Here is a 26,729-nt window from a genome sequence, read left to right as displayed (position 1 = left end):
CGCTCATTTACAGTGACTTGTATCAGAATTGTATTCCTGCATTTCTCATTGTTTTCTTTAGACCTGGTGACAGATTTTGACTTTTCTCCGTTCGATGACTTCCTGCTGTCTACATGCTCTGCTGATGAAGCTGTGAGTAGAGCTTGAGCAGCATCATCCCTGCTTCGCTGAGTGAGAGACATGCTGAACTCTCCCAGCTCATGAGCTGTGAAAAACCAAGAAGAACTCCCTCTCCTGATGCAGGGGTGGCAATAAGACTCCTGTTGTGGAGCAGTTTCACCCATTCGGGTTTTACTAGGAGCTTGATTAGCCACAGCGTATAGGTAACAAGCTCCTAGTAAAACCAGGAATTATTCAGACTGCTGTGCAACGGGAGCCTCGTTTCCATCCCTGTGGTGTCTCCTGCCAGTTGCTTGAATTGAACTATATTACAGTAACAGGCGTGTCTCACAGAGAATAACTTTGAATTGAACTGTATTACAGTAACAGACGTGTCAGAGAATAACGTTGAATTGAACTGTATTACAGTAACAGGCGCGTATCACAGAGAATAACGTTGAATTGAACTGTATTACAGTAACAGACGTGTCAGAGAATAACGTTGAATTGAACTGTAAACCTAGAAACACCAAAATAAATTCAATGAGAAACATTTTGACTAGTCTTTCTCAATGGCTTCAGTGCTGAGATATTGTAGGTACAGTGGCTGCTGTTTCTTCCTGTGTCGTAGATAACTATTATCGTGAATGTATCATTATTCATCAGATCCTGTCCAGTGTTTCCTCTCTCATTCCTCTCTTTGCTTTATCTCAGCCCTGGAGGATCACGGAGACCAGATTCAGAGCCTCTCCTGGAAACAGGATGGCTCTCTCCTCGCCACGTCCTGCAAGGTAAGTCCTGCGCTGGGCAAGTGTATTATTATTATTATTAGAAGGAATATTATTATCAGTTGTAAACGTTCAGATCTGAGCTGCACGAGTCTAGAGCCTTCTTAGTTACAGTTATAAGATGTATGATAATTAGACTGTGCTGGGCCATCGGTAGCTAAAAACATAAACAACTTCATCTCAGAACTGCATGAACCCTGGCGCCAAAAAAACCTGGAAGGAATTATAGGATTATTAGTTGGGTGTACATTATATTCCTTTTATTATGATTATTGTTATTATTATTGAGAAGCAGTGCGTAATAACTGTACACACTGACTGTGGTTAACTAGGGCAGCCAGTCAAGTCATTTTCTCTCCAGAGGTAATTAAACTCCTCTGGTTTGAAAGTTGTGTTGTAATATTGGTGTGTCACCAGGAGATGGCGATATATGACCATCGTATTATCTCTTGTCTGTATCCTACACTTTCTGTGGATGAATACCACATTTTTTTAAATTTTTAATTTTTTACAGCTTGCTGTTCAAGGTTCAGTCAAATGCATTTAGATTTGGGCCAGTGGCTTTGTAAGGTTTTCTTTGGTAGACTCCTCTGAAGGGTTACTGCACACAGATGTAAGGTTTTCTTTGGTAGACTCCTCTGAAGGGTTACTGCACACAGATGTAAGGTTTTCTTTGGTAGACTCCTCTGAAGGGTTACTGCACACAGATGTAAGGTTTGCTGCCTGGGTGCTGCTCTACAGAGTGATATTAGTTTGGGTTAAACTGTTTGCTGCTGTATTGAGCTCAGGCCCCTACACTCCTCCAGCCCTGATGTAATGAACAGGGTGTCACTGCTGGCTGAAGCAGGATGAATTGCAGTGAAATTGGAAGCAGGGGTGTGTGTGTGAGAGAGCTTTTTGTTTTCGGTTTTGTCTAATTTAATTTTAATAGCCTTCAATCTCCAGATCTGGCTTATTAAAGCAAATAAACACTGCGACATATGCATGCAATTGAGATCGTTTTCACATTCCTTAAATCCACATAATACGGAACATGTGAAGAACGGTTTGCCAAGGATAACTTGAACTGAAAGGTCTCACCTAAAACTGAAACACAGACCCGGGCTAACAAAAGAGCGAGTGTGCAAGCTGCTGAGAGAGGCAGAGAGGACTGGAGGGAAGGCTGGCTGATAATGGAGTTTAACATGATTCATTGCAGGCAAACTGATTATCGCGATTATCTTGAACCGCATTTTAATTATGACTCTCTCTTTCTCTCTCTCTCCTCTCTCCTCTCTCTCCTCTCTCCTCTCTCTCTCTCTCTTCTCTCCTCTCTCTCTCCTCTCTCCTCTCTCTCCTCTCTCCTCTCTCTTCTCTCCTCTCTCTTCTCTCTCTCTCCTCTCTCTCTTCTCTCTCTCCTCTCTCCTCTCTCTCTCCTCTCTCTCCTCTCTCCTCTCTCTCTCTCCTCTTCTCTCTCTCTCCTCTCTCCTCTCTATCCTCTCTCCTCTCTCTTCTCTCCTCTCTCTTCTCTCTCTCTCCTCTCTCTCTTCTCTCTCTCCTCTCTCGCTCTCCTCTCTCTCTGTCTCTCACATACACTCTCCCTTTTGTTCTCTCTCTTTTGGCTTTTTAAAATAAAGCTGTTTTTCTGTTCCCTCCCACAGTAGAGAGGCGGAGGAGCTGAATTAAAGTTATTTTCCGATTCCCTGTTGCATTTATAAATAAATAAATCTATTTTTTGATGCCCCTGGCACGTTTTCTTTTAATTACATGCGTGCAGAGTTCACAGATAATAACAAGGATATTTACTGAGGGGAAAAAGTTACAAAATAATACAAACGAGATAGAGTAAACAGTCCAGATGTAAAGTTAATCCTCCGGATCTTGCGATTTTGTATTACAAAAGTTAAACAATTTAAAAGCGCCTGGAATATGTCAGTGATCAAAGGGCAGCTCGTTCCAGTAATGTACAAAACACAAAGCAGTCTGGTTAAATCACAGAGGAACAAGTCTATCATAGCTGCATGCATTCTGCTGCTGTGATAGAGCTAGCTATCCCCTTTTTAACATCAAATAAATATATATAAAATACAGAACATCACAGGGATGGAAATAAGACTCCCATTGCACAGCAGGATGAGTTTAACAAGAGACTACCTGCACACTGGGGCTAATCAAGCTTGTTGTAAAACCTGGAATGGATGAAACTGCTACGCAATAGGAGTCTTATTTCCATCCCTGCAACGCACACTAATACATTGTGTACACTAAAAAGTGTATTGCTTTTGTTAGCTAGCATTCCGAAACTGATCTGAAACGCTTATGAGTAGCAGGGTTATGATGGCAGAGACAGTGGGGTCATCATACAGTGTAGTGAAGTTCATATGTTAGTGGGTTTTTTCCAGTGGTAGTCTGAAGACAGCTCATCCCATAACACCCTAATCCATGCTTGGTGTAATAAGGCACGTGTCACTCATAGTGGATGGATGGGGTTGCCTGGGTAACCACGGAACTGAAGCATGCAGATCCAAGCAGGTTAATAAAAACAGCCGTGACTCTTGAGTTACTGTAAACGGAGCCTGAGAGCGATGGCTGAACAAAGGCATTGCAGCGAGTTTCTATGGGAAAGGAAACAGCCAGGCCTCAGTTTGTGACGGCTTGAATGCCTAAATCTAATAAGACTGCAGTTATCAGCCGTGTATGTAAGAGGTAAAACTTTTCAAAAACTTGTCAAGCAGACAAACTCTTCGGCTAGCGTGTAAATCAGTACACAGCTGGTTAATGTCAACTTGTTTTTTTCTAGGGTTTTCCTTAAAGATCCCAACTATGTATGATGTAAGAATGTTCTGAGATATATTTATATGTTGTTGTGATTTACAGAATATGGAATAATGCTGTTTTTTTAAACTACAGCAGGCAATCGCAGGACCCATTGAGCTGTCAGCAATAGCTTTTCCAGAAATCTGATTTCTTTGGTGCTAATTAGTATTTTGGTGCCAGTGGTAACAGCAGTTTCGTAATGATGACCATCATGCCAAGCTCATTGGAGCTAAGTGCAGCGGAGGTCAGGGAGAGGGCCAGGTAGAGCGCCCCAGAGCCCAGGGGGGGTCCCCCCCAAATGCCCAGGGGGCGTGGAGGTGCTCTGCACTGGGGCCTGGTTCCTCATTCAGCTCGCTGCGGTTCAGCTTGTCCTTGAAAAGGCTCTCTGTGTCTTCAGATTGGACTGTTGTGTATATCAGGCTCACATTTTGTTCTCGGTTTAGTGATTTTTGTGCTGGGTGAAAGAGGAACGTTTCCAGGGTCTGTACCAGAGGAAAGTATCAGCAGAAGCAATAGACAGCACATGCGGAGTAAAACATAGTTTCAACAGCCCCGTTTCTGGAACCGAGAGCCCCGTTTCTGGAAATGAACCCCGTTTCTGGATTCGATAGTTCCTTTTTTGGACAGCACTGGGATTAAATTCTTTGTGAACTTGTCCCAAAGCTTTTTTAGAAATGTATTACAGGTTGCCGGCAAAGGCAGATCTGAGTATCATAGAATGTACTGGGGCCGTGAAATCAGTCGAATCATCTGTATATTATTATAAGACTTTTATCAATCGGTACAGACAAACCAATGGGACGTTTGCATGAAATCCTTTGTGTGAAAAACCTGCAAAGAGAGGCTCTTTATTAACTGACTGTTTTATTTCCTTTTAGGACAAGAAGCTGCGGATCTTTGACCCCAGGGCTCAGCTGACAGCAGTGCAGGTAACAAGCCTCTCTCCTCAGCGGGTACTGTATCATCACGCAGATGGAAGTTAAATAACACACACCTGAGCTTGGAACCTATCCACTGGGGCTAATCAAGCACATGTTAAAACCTGGAATGGGTGATACTGCAATGCAAGAGGAGTCTTACTTCCAACACTGCAGGGGAGGCATCTGGAAATCGGCGTTGTGTCCAGTTTGGAGGCCTCCATCACAGGTGGGGGGGGGGGGGGGGGCATTGCCAGCATGCTTTCCCAGTGCCCGGGCACAAGGAGGGGGTCGCGTTCCCAAAGTAGAGTTCAGGCACCTCTTTGGGAAGGACCCTGAGAATTAGGCTGTGAGACTGCAGGAGCGCTCCGTGCTCGGGGGGCTGACGTGGACAGAGCTGGCTGGGAGATCAACCCTCTTTTTATAACCTTGTTTGTTTATTTGGCACATGTCAGTTCCTTGATTCCTGTGTTGGGAACGACCTTCGGCTGTAGGATAAACAACATTTATCCAACGGGACTTCCGGAATGCCAGCCGGGTTTTTTGGAAGCCCTGTGCCTTCATGAGGATGACATTTAGTGTCTCAGTATAAGATTATCAGCCTCTCAAGAAAGAATCTCACGCTCATTTCTGCACAATCCTCCACTTGCCAATCTGTTTCATGCAATACACAGGGCATGGTTGTGCGTTGTACACATCGCACTGTGCTTTCAAGAAACCTAATAACCAGTGTTTAGACAGGCCCAGAGCAAGGCACTGCTTCCGGTTGAGCTGGCAGCAGATTGCAGTAATGTGGAGCAGAGTTCTGTAAGCAAGGGTCTTGGCACCACATGTCTGTTTTTGGAAGCCTGTGGTTGTCTGAGTTGATAGATCTTAATCCATAAACGCAACCAGATTTAGAAAACGGGGAATTCGCATAATGGGGCAATTTATCATTCAACAGATAACTGGGGTGGGTGCATCCTTCGATTTCTGTTTCTGCTGAAATTCAGTAATGCTGTGATGCTGTGTAATTGAAAACGGGAGGTGCCACCCCACATTACATGAAGAAGATGCAAAGACATGTCGGGTTAGATTCTCAAAGCTATTTACTCCGTCATTGGCAGTTTTTTTTTTTTGTTTGTTTGATTGGAGGGGGAGGGGGTAGCCTCTCGGGGGTTAACGCTCCTCTGGCAGGACCTCGGGAGTTATTTAGGCCAGGCTGTTTTTGGCAGGTTAGCTCGCTCGCTAAGTATTAAGAGGTTACAAACCGAATTATGCTTTAACCCAAATGAGAGTCTCGCCTGCCAGCGAAAGTCATTGACGCTGCACTTTTAAAAGCTGTAACCATCCTTGGTCTTTATGAACCAGTTCAGCTGGGGGCCTCCTCCCTTGAAACCTGCTTGACTAACCCTATCTGGGATCAGAATTACAGCGCCTCTGTCGGGAAAGCTTCATGAAAACTGAAAGCTGTCTGCGATTATTTATACCACATGCCAGAAAATATCTTGCCAGTAGCTGTTGTTTGTTTGGTGATTTGGTACAGTTCAATCTTCTGATCCAGATAAGCATGCTTCTGCCACATGCTGATTGAAAGCACAAGGGATCAAGGTTTTAAAATAAGATCGATTGTATATGAATATCTGAGAGTTACAGTTATTGCGAATCGCCACAGTCCTCTGTTTCGGAGAGGATTAAACCCCCCTCGGCCACATTCTTCAATTTGATGACACCTAATGGACTGAGCCATTTTTCCGGCATTGTTGAAACTGTGCACGGGCATTCTGTGCCACAGTATGAGATGCTGTTGTTTTTTTCTGTAGGGGCAGGTCAAAAGTGACCTATTCTTTCATGGTGTTGACACCAGCATCGTTACTGATTCATCAGCGGTGAACCTTGCTTTGCGAATCCCCTAAGCCGGCGCTTTTCAATCTGTGGTCCGCCGGCTCCCTTCAGGTGGTCCGTGGAAAGGATACATAATTACAGAAAGGAAGCGGCAGCATAGTTTATAGATCCCATGGCAAACCCAAGATTTGAGACCTTAAAAACTCAGCTACAGAAGCAGGAAAAAAATGCATACATGCATACAAGTTAAAAAAACAGGTATATATAGTTTTGGAGTGTCTAAAATGTCTTTACTAGGGAGTGTTCGTGTATTGCGCTCACGTGCACTCAACAGCAGCTTGTAAAGTAGGGGATAACACACGACAGGGCATGCGTTGTGTTGCATTAACATATGGCAGTAGTTGGGTTGAAGGCATGATGCAAAGCTGAGTTTTGTCCCGCTTATAAAACAGATACTATATATATATATATATATATATATATATATATATATAATATAAAAAAAAATTACATTTTTATTATTTAACCTTCTGCTTTGGAGAAGAAATTGTCCCTCAAACAAGGTTATATTTGTTGTAAACATTAAAGTGGAGTTTTTCAACGTTTCCATTTATTGTAATTAACTAAAATGAATGAAGCTGGTCTCAATCACTCCGTAAACAGAACTGACACAGCCTGCAATGTTTGCCTTGTTAGTGACCAAGCATTTAAAAATGCCAGGTCACTAACAAGGTCGGCCAGGGTGTCCTCGGCTCACCGCGCACCAGCGACCCCTGTAGTCTGGCCGGGCGCCTGCGGGCTTGCCTGTAAGCTGCCCAGAGCTGCGTTGTCCTCCGACGCTGTAGCTCCGAGGTGGCTGCATGGTGAGTCTGCAGAGTGAAATGAAGCGGTCGGCTGACGGCACACACTTCGGTGGACAGCGTGTGTTCGTCTTCACCGCTCCTGAGTCAGCGCAGGGGTGGTAGTGGTGAGCCGAGCTTAAATAATAATTGGATATTCTAAATTGGGAGAAAATGATAAAAACAGCCAGCTATACTGTTTATTGTGTGGTCCGCCGAGATAAAAAAAAAAAATTCAGGTGGTCCGCAAACAAAACCACTGCAAGGAGAGACGGCTCAGGAGACTTTAAGATTTCTCCCTTGTATGTTGTAAGTATCTTTTCCTTGTATATATCTAGGGTTCCAGCGCTGTGTTAGAAGTTCTGAATTCTGCACAGAGAGCAGGCTACCTGCTCTAGAGATTCCAGCTGATGTTTGAGCCGGCTTGCTCTGCTCCTGGCTCAGCTCTTGTTGAGTGAGATTACTGAGCTGTGCCTCCAGCCTGCTGGTTGAGATTAATAGCCGGAAAAGGTGAGATCACACAAGTGTTATTTTATGTCAAAAGAGTATCTATCTCCATGTGGTGCTTGTGTGCGAGTGTTTTAAATTCCAGAGCTCAGAATACCCGTGAGAGTTTCAGGACACCGCTACTTTGAGAGAAGGAGCTGTGTGTTGCGTTTTGGCAAGAGGCAGGCAGGAAAGGGAATATTTTTTAGAATCTTGGCCAAAATTCATGGTTTTTGTGAAATGAGAAGATTCTTTTTTTTGAAGGGGTGGGGCACGGTCTGTGCCGATTTAAAGCTGTTGGGCCCCTCTTTTTATTTTCCGTTTATTTCCCTTGGACGTGTTTTGACAGGGTCTGTTTGAGAAGGCCCGCTCTGTTGCAGTGAGGTGTGGCCCCCGTGCTGGTGTGGAGAGGCTATCAGATCACGTTTCGGCTCAGCCCAGTCTCGTCATTTACTTTGGCTCATTACTCGGGATCGCTGACATCCGCGAAGCTCAGTTTCATGTCTAATGGAAAGGGGGCAATTCCTTTCTTCTCACAGGTTCAAGTCCTGAGCACAACCCATGAGTGGAGATTAGAGCTGCACCTTTAATCCTGCTGGGGGAGGGGAGATCGTTTCACACTCCGTTTCCTACTTCGTTACCGCTCACTGTCTTGCAGCAGCTTAAGCAATTAGCGTTAATTAGCAACAGATTCGTTTAATTTAAAATAACTTACGCATGTAACATGTTTATAAGGCTGTGGATATTTTATTAAAACATGGCAAAAGGGGAAACTTTTGCTTTGTAGACTGAATTGCTGTGACCACTCGAGGAACCACTCTCTCCAGGAGATCAGTGGTAGGCACCATTCAGACCCAGGATAAATGGTACGATTTGAGGATCTTGCAGACAAATAGACACCCAGATGCTGTGTCTGTGCCTTTTTTAAAGCTGCTGTATTCAGCACCTTGCGAAGTTTGACTTGACAGGCACTCTGCTGTATATGAGCTGCACAGCGGAACCCCGGGCTGATTTGGGTGACTTACGTTCTGCTTGTTGAAACAGTTGAACAGTTTTAATTGGTTCAGACTGAGGCCTTATATTAAAACTGACAGACAAATGCAGTAAGAAGCGGGGAGATTGACTGACGTGTGTGTGTTTGCCATGGAAACATTTCTTAATGGAGCCCGGGGTACTGGCGTCTGAGAGAGAGGCCCCCGAATCTCACTGTAAACAAGACTGTCCAAGCCAGCACTGAATAAAGGCACTGTAGCGTCTCCATGGGAAATCACAGACCCCTCGGGAAGAGTGGAGGCCTTTAAAGTAAGCTAATTAAATAGCTGAGCCTTAAACATGTTGGGAGCTTCTGTATGAGATGCACTCAAGCCCGGTACTTGTGATTCTGTCTAGGCAGAAGGCAGCTTCCTCTCTCATTGTTTGAGAGCTGGCTGGAGATGCTGGCTGTGAAGGGGTTATTATAGGAATGGCAGCTAAACAAGCAGTCATTAACAGTCCCATTTCCTAAACCGCACACACTGCGCTGTGCGTATCACTGCTTCTGTTTGTTCTGTGGGCTGGGGTGAAAAACCAAATTCAGATTTGTTTTTGTCCTGTTTTACTTCAACCTCCCCGTGTGTTTTCCATAACCCCCCCACACCCCTGAAGACATATGAAGGGGCCTCTTGTGATGTAAACGTTAGGTTGGATGTAACTTGCTTAAAAATGTCGTAATTATTGGCAAGTGAAAGAAAGGGCTGCGTCTGCTGTGCACATGTTTGGAAGGAACCTGCTCTGGTTCCAGAACCACTGTTACGCACTCAGATCGCAATGTGTAACCAGAACCCCCCACCCCTGTCCGGCCTTCCTTGCGTACTCCTTTCACCATAAACTTCAGCTTCATTACTGTGGGAGCTGGAAGCACTGGGAGCAACAGGGCACTCTCAGTTTAGACACTCACTGCAAACAGGATCTCTGTGACTCTGCCAGCACACTTCACTCCTGACCTGAAGTAACTGCTCCCTGCGCTCACCCCACGTGTTTTTCTCATTAGCGCATTTGTTTCCAGCGAATCAACCCATCTGCACGCCACCTGGGGGCAAACCCTCCACACCCTCCCTCAAGCTAATACCCCAGGGTGTCAAAGTTAAACAAAGTGAAACAAACAAACATAGCATAAAACTCACAGTGTGATATAAAACCCTACATTCTATTGTAATTGAGCAGGTGATAATAATGGTGTCGTTATATAATCTTGATTAGTCTGCCTTAATATGTCTCTAGACAGAAGAAGAAAACTATCGATGGGTGGGGATCCTATTACATTTTAACCTGTGTCTCTGATCAGGGATGGAAGGGAGCCTCCCACTGCACAGCAGTTTTGATCCATTCCTGTGCAGTCGACTAGCATTGCCTCCTTTCAAAGCTGAGCTTTGTGGAGTGCTGAGTGGCTGGGTTCCACTGGCAGCCACGTGTTAGAACAAGCTGGCATGCCACATTTCCACAAAGAAAGGGCGCAGTCAGAAAGATATTCAATGGATCAGAACGTGGCATGGCTGAATATTGCCGTTGTTTAAATCATTACAAGGATGGGACTCGGAGAACCGGCCTCTCTGACAGTGCTCCAAAGGGACCGGCTCACACACAAGATTTGGGTTTGCAGGAAAACACTGCTTCCATGACATGCATCTTTTTTAATAACCTCAAGAGCAGCATGACTATGAATCCACAGCGGGGTTCTGCACATTGCCCCCCGATAGCTACTGGCGGTAGTTCTCTTAAACACACCTGCTTTGAAAGAGTCTCTCTCTCTCTCTCCCCGTTAGCATGCTAACATCGCTCCTTTTCTTGCCTGTATTCCTGCTTTGTGAAATGTAGGGTAGATTGGATTGTATCAAACTTACAGGCTTCCCAAACTACATTCCTGTGAATTGTAATCACTGGTGGTTTATTAGTTTTTAAAAACATTTTTCTTATTTGTTTTGTCTGCTGAGGTTTTTTGCTTTGAGAATGTGTGCATGATATTTATTTAGTATTCCTAATAATAACAGCTGAAGATTTAGGATTTATATTTAGTATTTGTTGATGACTTTATTTAGACTATCGTTTTATTTTGTTACCGATATCGAAGGCTAGCTGCTTTGAGCTGCTTTGATAGCACCGAGATAGACTTCTAGTTGAAACGTTTGACATTGAAAAATTTCTTTCAGTATTGGCTCCCAGCCAATCAGAGATCTGTGTGTGATTTTCAAATCGTATTCCTGTTTCCAATTAGAAGAAAGCCTAAACCGGTGAGCAGGGCTTACTCAGTTTCTGCACTGTCAGCAGGCGCACCACAGACATTTTGCATTGGTATTTTTAGAAGATGCAGAGAAAAGTGAATAGTTTTTGACGTTTAACCCACAAGTTCTTGGAACGCTGACTTGGGAGTAGCTGAGGAAGTGAAAATCAAAGATTGTGGAATTCTAAGCAAGGGGAGGGCGGGGGGAGTCTTGTTGCTTAGATTATTTTTTTTATATTCTGTTGCAGTCATCACATCCTGGTTTAAAACACCCATAACTGCAACCCTACAGAGAGAGGTAATCTGCAATGGGGCTGCATGCAAGATTTGTATGTATTCAGCTCAGATCAGTAAATGATGTGGAGGAGATGTAGTTCTGATTCAGAAGCTATAGCATGCATCCTAAGTGTGCCGCCAACAGCACCACTTCATAGACAGCAGTGTTCCCAGCTGGGCAAGACTGAGTTAAGTGGTGTGGGAGGGGGGTCCCAGTTGTGTAGGGTTGTGCTTGCTTGTGTAGAGAAGGTTCAGGCCTGGTGGGGGTAGTTCTCACTCCTAGCCCCCTGGAAAAGCCTCCCACCAGCTCCACGCACAAATCATAGCATTTCCCAGGGAGTCCGTGGGAAACAAGACTGAAAAAAAAAAAAAATTTTGGATAAACCATCCGAACTGCGTTCTATTTATAGTCGCGCGCCGCTAGGACGGCCATACCTCTATTCCCAAGTGTGCGATCCGGGATCTGTGCTCTTTCCCTTTTCAGAATTGTACTACGATGTGTTTGTAAAATCACAGTGTACAGCGCTCTGCTTGGTGGTGCTCTTTCAGTCTTTACTTTGTTTCACGAGACGCAGCAGGGTCGCATTCATAAAGCATTAGCACGCATGCAAATGAGTGCTGCTTGAAAAGACCAACCCACTAAACACACCAACACAGAAACACAATGGGGGGGGGGGGGGGGGCGGGGGGCTTCAACTCCTGCCTCTCAAGTTCAATGCACTTTTGTCCACCACTTGAGAATCTGTGAATTGATTCCTCTGTGGGCCTAGTGTGTGAATATGGTGGGGGGGGGGGGGGGGGGGGTTAAGGGGCTGTGTGGACCAATTGCAGCCTGCTTTTCCAGGGATCAGTAATAAAAAACAATGCTGAAATTCTCATGGCTTATTGGTAACAACATTGATTTTCCTCATAATCTGAAGCAGGGTTTAACGTTTGCTGGCTCGTGTGAAGCTTTTGTTGCTGAACCGGTCAGTAACAAAAACAACGCAGGACCTGCACAGATCTGCCTGCTGTAGTGCAGTATCGGAGACAATAGAGCTCCAGAGACCAGAGAGGGTAAATTGTCCCTGCCAGAGGAGCAGAGAACTGTTAGCACCCTCCACCTGTGACTAGAGGCACTGCGGGCAATTGGGCGTGTTTCTCCTCCTGCTGGACGCGGAGGGATACTGCAGGCAGGACAGTGCACTGAATTTAGTCATTAACCTTTTTTTTAAGAAATAAAAGAAAACGGAGATGTAAGGAAAAGAAACCATGCGAGGGGTTAAGAGCATTCTGGCCAGATATGCTTCTAATTAAAGGCAGAACTCCTGGTAGGCGGGAGAGAGAGAGAGGAAATGAAGGAATAAAACGGGTGGTTTGCTTTCAGCTGTTTTTTTGGGGGGGGGGGGCTTCTCAGAAAATCTTGTTTTAATCAGTGACGTGGAGGTGGGGAGAGTGAAGGAGGGGGCAGCGCTGGATGCGCAAAACTGCAATCCTCACAAAGATTCACATAAGAAGTTGCAAAGCTGAATTAAGCGGCCTCCAAAAGGACTGAGTAACTGTGGGAGCTGAAGAGAGGTAACCAATTATTGAATCTGCTCGTCATTAACTTTTATATAGGAGGGTTAGGGTTAGGGTTAGGGGGTTGAGGGCAATATAAAGACAGGTCTTACTGTAAAAGGCTGTGCTGCATGATTAGGGTACGGAATCATGACTCATGGATTGGCAATCCATAGCCCACACGGACTCCATGCCCAGACAGACACACAGACAGACAGCACCCATCCAGTCTAGCATTAGGTTGGATATTGTATCTGAAGAAGGTTTCATTTCCCAGTGTCTTCTGAGATTGCAGCACCAGATGAGCTGAAACACACTTTCGTTTTTTTTTTTGTTCTTTGATTTGATTTCAGTGATTACGAGAACGCGTGGCTTATTGTAGTTGTTGTTGAGCTGAATCGGTAGCAGGTCTTTTAATTGGTCATTGAAGAGAACACGTTTAATAAACAGCAGGAGCCGTAGCCCCATGAAATTCTGACACTCTGTACTGGACAGACCCCTGCAGCTCGAGCGTTTTAGAAATCTGCTTCTTGAATTGCTTGTGCTCCCTGTGAACGTTGGCCTCAATCATCATCACCTGGCCACTGGACCAGGCGTCCAGGACCCCACCCAGAACTGGTCTCACTGTGACCCCCCCACCCCGTGAAGCTGGCGTAGCCCCCACCCCCCACACCCCTCCGAGACTCATGTATAGATTTCAGTACGCTGGCTGAAGCAGCTGTTCCCTTTATTACCCTGACTCTTCGATCACCACCAGCTGCTTGCCACAGCCCTCTGCACTGCTGTTAAACACACAGGCAGGTTGTTTTTTTTTTTTTTTTTTTTTTCCTTTATGATTTCAGGATAAGCATTCAACAATGCTTGCATCATAAAAGACAGCCATTGCTTGGAAGACGTTGCTTAAGGTTTTAAAGCAAATTTGAAATTTATAGTAAAGGATTTAAAGGAATGTTGAACCAGGAATCTGTAGAATTTAACTTGCATAGTTCCCTGAAATTGAACACAGCCCTTACTGTTTAATAACCCCCATTCTTCAGGCCTGTGAATATCATGGGTAATTACACTATATCCCCTAGTGATTCCCGTCATGGTCTGGGTATTTGCCCCTCCCTCCAGGTGTTCCCCTGCACCCTGACACCCCGGCCTCCTTGCCAGCCCCACACAGGACAGTGAGGGCTCGGCGCCACTCTGCCGTCTGTTGTGTGCGGTTGCCAGGAAAAGCACGCCATTGCTTTTAAATTAGATGTCATGAAGCTCCAGGTTGTGTAGTGCTGGAGCTCGGGGGTGTGGAATATCAGGCTGTGTTGATCCTGGCGGACAGGCTGCAGTATAAACACACAGTGCTGGAATGTGTCTGTGAGCAGAGGGGGCTGGGCTCCAGCCTGTTGCTGTCATCCACCTCCCGGCTCTCTGGCTCTCTCTTCCCCCTCCCGCCATCACCAGCCTGGTTCACACAGAGGGCTCAGCTCTTGACAGGTCCTGGAGACTCCAGTTTGTATCCACAGAGCTGGGAAACATAGCATTGCAGTTCAAGCTTGCAGTTCAGTCCCCTCGGAGAGACTGCTTGCACTGGATTGCGGTGGGGTTGCAATCTGCTCACTGATCACCTCCACTGTAAGGCGACTTCCAGTTCATATCTTTTATGCTGTGCTGTTTGGGCTAGGGCTGCCCACCCACCCCGTATAGCCTCTTCCTTGTAAAAGGTTTCCTAATACCAGGGCCCAATAAACCTGCCTCTGGGCTGTCTGGACAGCATGTCTCAGGTCACCCCTCACCCCTGTTGTGAGGCTGCCTGCCCCAGGCACTCGGTACAGCCCCTAATGACCCGACACACTCTCGACAGGTTTGCTCAGTAACAGCTGTCCAGGACAAAGGCTAAACACACTGGCCTTTTTATTGCATGTGCGTTCCAGCAGAGGCACCTCTTCATACCAGTCTCACAGCTTCCACATGTTAGTTTAGAGGGGGGTGGCTGTGAGTAAACACTGGCCCTCTGTCCCTCAGCTCTCCACTCAAAACAACACTCTCTCCATGAAGCCACACTGCCTTCCTGTCCCTGTGCTCCAAGTATTAAGCCACACTGTCTTCCTGTCCCTCACTCCACAATGCTGTTCATTGGTAATTCTGTGTGTTTTTTCACTCTGTATTGAACCTGGGTTCTGAAAGGCATTGTTCTCTTCTCTGTTCTAGAGTGCTCAAGGCCATCAGAACAACAAGGATTGTCAAGTGATCTGGATCGGGGACACAGACAATATCCTGTCTGCCGGATTTAACCAGGTAGGGAAGGAAGGAAGGGAGGTAATGAAGGGAGGGAAGGAGGGAGGACGGACCCAAACTCAAACTTAACCCTTGAAACTCGTTGATTGGGGCCTTGTCACAAATGTGTTCATTTAAGGGCATTTCTTTGTATAGTAGTGAATACTTTTAAAATGTTGGTTACAGACTTCCAACAGAGGTTCCTAACCTTTTGCTCAGAGTAGTTTGTACAAAGTTTGGGAAATCAGATTGATTTATAACTGAGCTTGAGTGGCATGAGTGGATAGCACCTTTACTGCAAGAATTTTTCAAATGCAGAGTGTGCAGCGGCCACTGCATCCCCCCTGAACTCCAGCCAGCATACTGAGGGCACTCCCTGTGTGTGTTTGTACCCCAGATGCGGGAGAGGGAGGTCTGGGTGTGGGATGCCAGGAAGATGGGTTCTTCGGTGGGCTTGGTGTCGCTGGATACCTCCCCGGGGTGAGTAGAGGCAGCTGGGGGAGGGTGGAGAGGTCGAGGAGACATCCTGGGCTGGAGGGGTTACATGTGTTTATGCTATGGCCCTTTGGTATGCCATTACAACAGGGCAGGTCTGTGTGAAGACAGAATTCCTCATGCCACTGGGGACCTTTCAGAGTTCTCACTACACAGTGATACTGTGCATTCTCACTACACAGTGATACTGTGCATTCTCACAGTGATACTGTGCATTCTCACAGTGATACTGTGCATTCTCACAGTGATACTGTGCATTCTCACTACACAGTGATACTGTGCAATCTCACTACACAGTGATACTGTGCATTCTCACTACACAGTGATACTGTGCATTCTCACAGTGATACTGTGCATTCTCACTACACAGCGATACTGTGCATTCTCACTACACAGTGATACTGTGCATTCTTACTACACAGTGATACTGTGCATTCTCACTACACAGTGATACTGTGCATTCTCACAGTGATACTGTGCATTCTCACTACACAGTGATACTGTGCATTCTCACAGCGATACTGTGCATTCTTACTACACAGTGATACTGTGCATTCTCACAGTGATACTGTGCATTCTCACTACACAGTGATACTGTGCATTCTCACTACACAGTGATACTGTGCATTCTCACAGTGATACTGTGCATTCTCACTACACAGTGATACTGTGCATTCTCACAGTGATACTGTGCATTCTTACTACACAGTGATACTGTGCATTCTCACAGTGATACTGTGCATTCTCACTACACAGTGATACTGTGCATTCTCACTACACAGCGATATCACAAGCACTTCCACACAGACCCCACCTTTACTCACAGCATTAAAGACAATTAAAATACATTGCTGAGGCTATTAGGATAGACCTAAGAGAACAGCTCATCAGATAACCCATTGAAAGTGGTCTGGATCCGCGCTCGCTTTGAATGCGGGGCGCTGCTGGTGAGAGAGAAATGTGTGAAGGTTTTGAGAGCGACGTTCATGCCAGCGCTTGGCAGCAAGGCTTTGCCAGGGCTTGAAGGAGAGGGCCTATGGAATCTATTAATCTGCGGCTAGGTATGCATATGATCTGTATTTTAAATTTATATATTTTTTCATTTTTCTGCTTAAAAGAATCTGTTCAAGGTATTTTTCTATAGGGAAAAAAAGAGCAAAAGCTCCATAATTGTGTCCCCAAGTGTTAATCGACACGCCCGCTGTGAGCGAGTCCTGAGGGGGAGCAGCGGCACAGTCCCTCGAGCTGATCCGGCACAGTGTGGTGTCCCTCTCGCTCTCTCTGGCATGTGTCAGCAGAGGAAATGGACTGTAATGCGTGACATGACATCAGCTGCCGACAAAGGGAAAGTTCCTGGATTCCACGCATAGTGTTGTTCATGGAGTGCAGCCTCACTGCAGCCAGCCCCAGCAGCACAGGGCAAGGCTTCTCTCATTGAGACTGGCTGTGGCTGTGAGCTCTGGGGCAGAGCTGACTAGCATGGGGCTGGTCCTGTAGTCTGTGGATATGTAGTCTTATTTCCATCCCTGTACCCCGCATCAGTATTTTTCAGGTATCTCCCTGTTTGTTAGCCTTCTCCTCTGGGTATTTTTAGATGTCTTCGAAAAGGCAGTTGTCTTGTCTCTGTTGATGGCATTTTTATGAGCACTTGTAGCTTGCATTTCCAGAGCCCTTCCATGTGTATAATATTGAGAAATTCCTCTCCTCAAGAGTGCTGGATGACCTCCTGTTTATTTTTTTGTGTTGTTTTTTAATTTTCTTTGGTTTCGTCTCTAGGATTGCAGTCTGGTTATGCAACCGGGCTGGTATTTTCACAACAGACTTCAACTCCCCTCGATCCCTTAGCTATTATTTTTACAAAGACCGAAAAGCACCCCAGGCTGGTGCTGGAATGGTACTAAAATGGTAAGAAAATAGGGCTGTATGCGCTACAAAGTATCTACTAACTTTAGCAGAGCTGCTAAGTTGTGCTAATAATGTAGGAGTGTTTGCTGTGCCAGCTGCTAAGATAATAGTACTTCTAAAGGGGCCCTGCTAATTTAAAACATTTGTTACTACTAATGTGTAAAAAAAATATATATATATGAACAAAGGCTGAGGGGGAGCCTGGCCTTGCGCCGTCCCCCCTCTCCCAGCAGGGGTCGCTATCGGACACAAAGGAGTTCCACCCACAACGGGAGGAAAGCGAATAAAAAACTGTTAACCATGAAAAAACTAAAGAAATAAAATAAATAAGAGTTTAAAGAAGCTCTTGGAACAGCTGGATGCAGGGTTGGGAATTGAATCCCATCAGAGGACTAAGCGGGCATGCTTCCTGACATTTAGTGGGTGTGAGAGCTCCAAATTATTATTAAGGGCCTTTTCTGGCGATTAGTCTAAATCTCCTCTCGGCCGCTGCGAGCTGGGGGAGTGGATTACAGTCTCTATCCCCGTTGCTTGCCAACTGCAGCCTCGTACTGATAGACATGTTGTGAAGGAGAGCCAGATGGGAGGATGTTGAGGAAATGAGGAGGAGCCAATGCATGGGATACACAGGGATGTGCGAAAGACCGTGAGCATGGGTCTGTCTGTCTGTCTGTCTGCCATGTCTATATGTACAGGGTCTGTCTGTCTGTCTGCCATGTCTGTATGTACAGAGTCTGTCTGTCTGTCTGCCATGTCTCTATGTACAGGGTCTGTCTGTCTGTCTGTCTGCCATGTCTTTATGTACAGGGTCTGTCTGTCTGTCTGCCATGTCTATGTACAGGGTCTGTCTGTCTGTCTGCCATGTCTATATGTACCGGGTCTGTCTGTCTGTCTGCCATTTCTCTTTGTACAGAGTCTGTCAGCCATTTGTACTGAACCTGCCAAAGTCGTGTCAGCGTGTGGTTTAAAGTGAACTTTGGTACGGTTTGGAAGTGTTAGGAAATATCCTAATGCATTGTTACTGTTGTTTATATAAAGCCTGTCTCGTCCAATCAAAGACCAGGGCAGGAGGATTCTCCCCTCTTTAACCCTGCTGTTTACAGACGGATTTAGAGACTGGGAGACTTCCAGTGTAAACCGAGCTGGAGGTAAATTAAGAGGAAAATTAAAGCACTGCTTCTCCGACAGCAACATACAGAAGTTTATTCTGGTAATCCGCTGCAAATGACTAAATTGCTGAAATAAACAGAGTGCCTCTCTGCATCCTGTATCTGCCTCTAGCTGTGCACCAGAGCAGAACAAAAAAAACATGATCCCTCAGGACACAATGTGAATGTATGTTAACCGTAGCAGAGACTGATGTAATAATAAACACACACGTATACAATGCAGCCCCCTCCTTCCCAAGAAGAGGTCCTGCTTCTCCCTAGCTGTGACGCTGATGAAAAGCCTTGATTCCCAGCATATTCCGTGTGTGTGTTTACTTAAAGAATTGTATGCATCATTCATACAGTATGCATGTTTATGTAGAGACTGTTGCAGGATTATCACACGCTGCTAAAACCCACTGCCTATGGCTGTTGTATTACCAAAGACTATTCAGTCACTTGGTTTGCCAGTGGAGTCTCTGATGTATGTTCTGCAAATATATAAAAACTGCAGCTCCCTTTTGCAGATCTGTTTTAGTCACGATGGACCAGACGTAAGATCTGAAGGACACGGATAGGGAACTTCTAGCAGGCACTGTTGGCAGGTGCTTCCATTTCATGAGGGACGGTTTCATCCTAGAGAATAGGTTCCCACCCCGGGCTCGTCGGCGCCTCAACATTCAAGCCGCTGAGCAGAGTAAAGACTTTCAGTGATGGACCTGAACTGTAGTGGCTGTCCTTCAGCTGCTTCCCCCTGATTAGACTGACGAGGCTCTGAGACCGCAGGGCTCCGTATCAACTTGTTATAAACACTCTCAGCACAAACAAAGAGAGCCCAGCGCTAATTTAAACATTCCCACCACTGCCACTCACACATCACAAACTTCCCTAACCTTTCCCAACCCCGCGGACCAGCGTTGCTCCATGTGCAAGATGGCTGGATTTGAATAGAATTTAAGATTGCGTCCCCTCCAGTTTGGCTGTGTTCTTATTAACTTATTATCTTAGTTCAAAGAAGAGCAGGAAATACATCATTGGTTGGCTGTTGTGAATTTTATTCCCTCTGTGGAGAATGTGTCGGTTCTTTGTGATCCAGAACCGTATGTTCTGGAATGTTCTAGCCTGGCTCTGTTCAGTTGGCCGAGATGGGCTTTATCTAAACAAGAGTAGCAATGTACTGGTTAAGGTAACTGTGGCACTTCCAGAAGCGTGCTGTGTTGTAGTGAACGCTGATGGATTTCCTGACAGTGGTTAGGGTTTGTTCCTTGCTCTGTGTTTAAATGTTTCTCGTCTGGGTGTGTGTGGAGATGCCGATCTGCATTTTGTTATCAGCCCGTGCGTGTTCTCATCAGTACAGCTGTCTGCAGGAACTTGTTCAGCAGTGCTGTCTGTGCTTCTGAAGTGTGGTACTGTATAGAACGGTATAGTAAAGGCTTGTCTACATCAGACCTGTGCAGAATATGTATTGTCATTTATTGGGCATCAGTCTTTTTGTGTTTCTGATTAAATGACCAACCCACTCATAAACCCAGTGAAGGAACTTGATGGAGGCATGAAAATTTAAAAACCAATGTAGACACCTACTTGTTCTTGCCAATGTGAAATGAAAAGCCTTGGAACCTCTGTTGGGGTGTAAAGCTAACATCCTGGTTTGTCAGAGAATGCTAATGAAATCCACTCCCTGACTGTGCCGCGGGAATTGAATCCATGCAAAGCCAGCCTCTCGATTCTAGTGCTTTTTCATCCCGGCTGTGAACAATTCCAGTTATTTTCCTCTTTTTAAACCAAATTGTAATAACTTCAATTAGACCTTCTGGTCCAGTTGCAATCAATAAACTTCAATTCAATTGCTACCAGCTTGACGTTGCAGATGTCATGATAATTTGCCTGCTTGGGGTATTTCCTGTCAGGGCCAGTGTGGGTTTCCTGTACTCCAAAATCATGAGCCACAGCTCCCATCCCAATGGGAGAAGCGTGTGCGTGTGCGCGTGTTTGTGTGTGTCTCTGTGCGTGTGTCTCTGTGCGTGTGTCTGTGTGCGTGTGCATGCGTGTGCGCGTGTGTGTGTGTGCGTGTGCGTGGGGGGGGGTTTAAACATTCCCGAGGTCAGATGTAACGTGACCAGCTGCAAACTCCAGAGTAACAGTTTTACATTTCAATTTGAATTCGGTCTAATTATTTACAGTCGCCAAAAATATTAACATTTACTGATTTTTTTTTTTTTTTTTTTTAGCTCTGAATTGCATTCAGGTGGCTGAGTGCTGACTCTTTGATGATTATTTGAATGTGTTTATTTTTTTTCAGTGTCTTTGTTCTTCGTTAAAAGCAGAGCAGTTTTGGGTAACCCGAGGTCAGTGTTAGACTGATGGGAAGCGGTGCTGCTTGCATAGCCCTGTGTTTCGGTGACCGACAGGGTTTGAAGTTTGATGCCCCATGTCGAAGCCAGGAGAGAGGTCATGAGGTTACTGGACCAGTGCCTAAGTACTGAGGTCATTATTTCAATCCCTCTGTGCAATCAAACCGGGGAGCCTAACCTTGCTCAGACAATTTTGGGCCCCCTTATTGCAGTATTTAGATGTAATGCGGCATAATCAAATGCTGCTTTTGAATCCGTCTCAGATGACCCCACAGATTCCTCCCATGTCAGATGTGTGTCTTTTGGAATACCGGAGCAGCGGTCTGGATGCCGGTATTCCAAACTTTATCCCGGTGTTGGAAATTCATCTTTGAATTGATTTTCCCGGGACCCAGCATATATAGTGACTTATCCTCCTTTCTGGCACAAGCAGGGTCGTTTTTTGATGCGGTTATCGGAAGACTGATCTGCCTTTTATTATTAGCTTATTCATACTAGTGCTTGATGCTGTAAGTTAAAGTCATTTTCTGAGTTCCTGTGTAACCACGGCTACAGGCTGATCTCGACCTCACATTCCTGCATAAATAGAATGTAAACCTCAAGGGAGGAGATCCACATGCTGTGCTATCCAGCTACTGGCAAGACATGGGATACTGCTGCCCAGAATCAGGCTGTGCTGCTGGGGAGCAGAAGCTGTGGAGGAGCCCCTCTCTGCTGCAGCCCGCCTCACCCAGCAGAGCTTGCTAGCCAGATTCAATAAGCATTACTACACTTTTAATAGATAACTCCACTGTGTTAAAAGAAAGCGTGTGTTATTTGCATCCAAAGCTATTAAACACTCAGCAGTGCTAGTGCTGAATTCAGAAATGCTAAAAGAAACACAGTAAATTCAGTGACAAACGTTGTGAAGAGAAGTCTTTTTCAACAGCACCTTATAATACAGCACCAGGGGAAAGTGAAGCAAAGCCTAGCGGGGGCATAGGGAAACTGAAATCCGTTGCAAACTGTTCTCTGAAGCGAATGTGTTACAAACCGCATTTTAATATTTCTGGGATTGTGTGCAGCATGGTCTGAGCCGCAGTTGATTACATCTCCTGTGTCCTGAGACCACAGAGTCCGTGCTGAGTTAAGGGAGCTCAGCTGTTCTGCTAACACCAGGCTGTACTGGCAACCCGCAGGGGTCTTACTGCACTGTTTTCCCATTACAGTGGGGGGATTACAGTGCTTATCCGTCTGGTCTCCAAGGAAACGCAATGACAACATTGCAGCACCGCGCCCCTGCACCTGCTGATGTGCTCACACACATACCCTGGATCTGTGGCTTTAATAAGATTGAAAATGGAATCATGGCGCTTTTAACAAACCAGCCCCTGAAAAGGAGACTTCGCTGGGGCAGGGCAGGAGGTGGCTGGGGCAGGGCAGGAGGTGGACCACTTCTGTTCTTTTTTAATTCCGCCTCCTAATCTTGCTGAAAGCTGGCCTTACTCTGCTGCTTTTGCTTCTTGTGAAAAAAAAAAAATAAATAATTAAAAAAAAAAAAAAAATGTAATTGCTGGGTTAACAGTATGTGGAGAAGCATTGGCTCAGCACACTACAGTGTGACACAGTGTGATACTTTGTGATACAGTGTGATAGTGTGACACAGTGTGATACAGTGATAGATCCACATAGGTCGCAGGGAGATCCCCTATTCTGTAATGCCTGGCCCCTTAATAAAGCGTTCCCATAGTAAAAGCACAGCACAGTGTAATAGTATAAACGCATAGTGATAGCATGGTAAATATAGCAAGCATATTAATAAACACGGTAAACTATGGGAAGTGCATAGACTTATTATTTGAAGAGGAAGGACCACATAAGTGCACTGCAAGCATTTCTGGAGATTAGATTTCTTTTCAGATTGTGAAGTGCTTTAAGCAATGTCCACTGCTGTACTGTATGACCCAAACAGTATGTACCTCTTTCTGCAGCTGTAGTACCGGCAGATATCCACCAGACTGAGTGTGCACTCAAAGGAGTGCCCTTAGGACAGTCTGTGCTGAAATTGCACTTGTAAAGTGTGTGTGTATTTGTATTCCTGTCTCGGCGATTCATTTCGAACCTGTGTACTTGGTTCATGAGCCTCGTTCTGTTTGGATCCCTTCTTGAGCAGGTATGTGGAAGCAAGGCTCTGCTCTCTCGAATGTCAACGCCAGCCAGCGTGCTGCAAACACTCAACATGTGGTGCTAATCAGGAGAGCGGAATGTTTCTCAACAATGAATGACTCTCGGGGGGGGCGGGGGGGGGGGGGTTAAGGTCAGAGCGAGGTTTTATTAACCGTTTCTCCACTTGAACCCTGGATCAGAAGCTCCCTGGAGCTCCCTGCAAGGACTGCTTCTGACGCCTGTACCCCTGGAGCTCCCTTTGTTTTGCTCTTTAATGCTGGGGGGTCTGTGTTTGTTTTTGAATTGAGTTTTAAGGGAGAGTGGCTGTAGGACTTGCTACAGACAGGCACTTTTCACAAGCCCTTGCCTTGCTGCTATCGATTCCTGGCCCTCTCTCCTGTGCAGAGACCGAACTCATGACCCGAGCTGCACCACTTTCAGCACTAATCTACTGCTGGCTTGGCAAAAAAAAAACGACCTAGCTGTCAGCTAATTAAGCTAAAGGAAGCAGGCCAACTGGAACTGTGCTTCTCCATAGAGGCCAGGCTGAGCTCCGCATCACAAAGAGAGGCCTGAATACAGACTGCTCTCTCAGACCCCCCAGGTCTCGCACGCTCTGCTGAGGGGCAATGCACTCGCAGCTGCAAAGGGGACCGGGTGGCCTCCTGGCGGTCATGCTTTTGCATGGAAATGTACGTCCCTGCAGTATTTTGGACGCAGTTAATGTGCAGTAATATTGCCCGTGGTAGGTGTATTACCGAGTCATTTTTGTGGTTCTTCTGATATGCCAGCTTACATCTCAATGGAGGTGGATAAGGATGTGCAAAGTGGCATGGAGGAACTCGAAAGATGATTTTGCGGCTGTTTGCCGCTTTGCAATGGGGCTGTTTCTGTGCTGTCTGATTTTTTTTTAATAGATTTGCTTCACTGGGGAAGTGGAAAATGTGTGTGGAAATGACAAAGCAGCTCCAAAACATCATCAAACACTGGCAGCTCGCTCCACTTAGCAATGCGATCAGAATGCTGGGGGTGTCTTGAGAAGCAGAAACAGAATGAATAAGTCACGTAATGTACCGTGCCCATGCTTAGTCATGTAAACAGCCAGCAGCGCTTGTCTCACACAGTGCTGGTGGAGGTGGGGTCTGGGGAGCAGGTTGCACTGTCCGGAGTCAGTCAGAGCTCTCCAGGCTCTCTCCTCAGTACTGGTGGAGGTGGGGTCTGGGGAGCAGGTTGCACTGTCCGGAGTCAGTCAGAGCTCTCCAGGCTCTCTGCACAGTGTTGGTGTAGGTGGGGTCTGGGGAGCAGGTTGCACTGTCCGGAGTCAATCAGAGCTCTCCAGGCTCTCTCCACAGTGCTGGTGTAGGTGGGGTCTGGGGAGCAGATTGCACTGTCCGGAGTCAGTCAGAGCTCTCCAGGCTCTCTCCACAATGCTGGTGGAGGTGGGGTCTGGGGAGCAGGTTGCACTGTCCGGAGTCAGTCAGAGCTCTCCAGGCTCTCTCCACAGTGCTGGTGTAAAGGGACCCTGTCCTCACTAGCCTTTCTCTTATTTGTTTTCTGTTTTTTCTCTACTTTTTCTTACCTAATAAAATGTTCACGTTTGACTTCATCACTTGCCTGTACGACCTTTTAATATTTCTAAACTATTAGCCAGAGAACCAGAGGGATGGACAGAGGAAGGACAAAGAGATGAGGAATTCTTATTTACATTGTTATATAGTATATACAGTATGATATGATTCAGTATTTAAAGTCTTGTCCCTACACTCCCCTCCAGCACGCAGGAGAAATCTTTGTTTATTTTATTTTTATAATGAATGGTGCAGGCGTGTGTGTGGAAGGCCACCTTTGGGAACTGCCCTGTATAAATAGAAACAGATTTTAGGTTTTGTTCATTGTGTGGATTTGAAATTGCACGGTTGGAAGCTGGTACGTGCCGGGGCGATGGAGATTGCATGTTGTCAGTGCTGGCTGTGTGGTTAGAGATCCTACCTCCACAATGTGGTCATTAGGGCTGAGCTGCAGTTTTTGGGAGGGAGGAGTGATGCAGCATTCCTGCTCTGATCTTCCAGGCCGGAGGTTTAATACATGTGTATGGGAGCGCAGGGTTTATCCAGGACAACTGCAGAGCCAGTGAACCCAGGAGAGATTGAAATGAGACCCTGCTATCCAGCCCAGGGTCTGTCTCAGTCTCTCTGCATTAGCATTGCCTCTGATAGAAGCTGGGGGCTCCCCTCAGGCTCTGTATAAGTCAGCTATCCAGTCCTCCACCCTTGCTGTATGGCTTAGCTTTAATCTCTGTCCAGCCCAGGGTATATATATATATATATAATATGCCAATACCATTGGGAAAACCTTTCTGAATGAGAGTCTAGCTGGAGTATTGTGTGGTCAGAGGGTGAGCTGGAGAGGTGAGAGGTCAGGTATTACTCATTGCTTTAGTCCTGTTTAAAGGTAGGCTTTGTGCTCTCGCTGCCCGGCGGGCTGGACTGGGAGCCTGCAGTCATTGAGCCACACTGAGGCTGGCTCTGGTCAGCCCTCCCTGTGCCTGGGACACAGCTGGACTGAAGGGGGGAAGGGTACTTCTCGATAGTCAGCTCAACAGCGATCTCGATTAGAACAAGTCTTGTTTTGATGTTTTTGCTCGCTCTTGTGTTTTACACGCTTAGCAAGCTGCGTAAGTAACCTTCGAGTGATGATCACTATTATAACAGTAATCATTTTTACTGGCAAACGAGTGACCGTGGTAAAAAAATATATATACCAATTGCATTCTTTATACTGGGTGATGTTTTGATGTTACTGCAGACTTGGATGGAAAATATTGATAGTTGACACAAGCTTGCTGTCTCTTGTCCCAGGACCTCCATGTTAAAAGAGACACTCATATCACAGTAAACCTGTTCAGTGAATAGAGAAGGCAGCCACAGGGTTACGGTATGAAGCCCTGGCGTGCGTACGCCATGCCGCGTCAATACCTTGAACACCCTGTGCCATCCTGTTATTACATCTGTATTATAAAATGAAACATCAGGTTAGATTTATACAGCCATCTGTCTATGTTTTGACAGGTATCGTATGCAGATACTTGAAGCACAAATATTTTTAAGCTGTTAAAAAAAAATAGTACCAGTAATATCTAGTCATATATAGATCGAGAGAGATATTGCAACTGCTGCTCTGTCAGTTTGTTGTTTGAAACAATAATGCCAGCTCTTGGAAAAACACAGAGACCCAATGCTGGGAACACAGGAGGATGTGTCTGCTGCTGCTGCTGGGGGACAGCTGTGTAAATGCAGGCAGATGTTTTCTGTAGAGAGCCAGCATTGAGGTAACGTTTAGCTGGGGCCTAGCAGGTCAGGGAGGTGACTGAGTGATCTCTCTTACTGTGATCCTGCACACTAGTGCGTTTCAACAGATCTGAGAAGCAGTTTCATTCACGTGTGTGTGTGTGTGCGTGTGTGTGTGTGGGTAACACACTCAGTATGCATGGATTTGAACAGAATATATACTGTTGGTCAGGCTTATGGATTTGCCGCGTGATTCATTCGGTAGTATTTCACTGGTCAACAGTCAGGGAGCATTTGTCGGGCTACAGAATCACAAAGC

At 45.9% G+C, this 26,729-nt stretch overlaps 1 protein-coding gene across 2 annotated transcripts in view; it reads left to right on the top strand.

Moving 5' to 3' along the window:
- The window catches only part of LOC117418322 (coronin-7), a 64,664-nt gene that overhangs the window by 4,118 nt on the left and 33,817 nt on the right, over positions 1 to 26,729 (top strand). Inside the window, exons 3-7 of one of the 2 annotated variants that reach the window (XM_059035396.1) lie at positions 62 to 132; positions 814 to 890; positions 4,562 to 4,612; positions 15,011 to 15,097; positions 15,474 to 15,492. In XM_059035396.1, the coding sequence (XP_058891379.1) occupies positions 62 to 132; positions 814 to 890; positions 4,562 to 4,601 (188 nt within the window). In that variant the 3' untranslated portion in view covers positions 4,602 to 4,612; positions 15,011 to 15,097; positions 15,474 to 15,492. Of the gene's footprint in view, positions 1 to 61; positions 133 to 813; positions 891 to 4,561; positions 4,613 to 15,010; positions 15,098 to 15,473; positions 15,493 to 26,729 lie in introns of those variants that run through there. The other variant, XM_059035395.1, reaches the window with a different exon arrangement.

This window comes from Acipenser ruthenus, chromosome 13 (assembly GCF_902713425.1).
Source record: "Acipenser ruthenus chromosome 13, fAciRut3.2 maternal haplotype, whole genome shotgun sequence".
In the NCBI taxonomy this organism is placed as follows: Eukaryota; Metazoa; Chordata; class Actinopteri; order Acipenseriformes; family Acipenseridae; genus Acipenser; species Acipenser ruthenus.
Note: the sequence above shows the minus strand (reverse complement) of the source record. Positions and strands in the feature narration are given on the sequence as shown.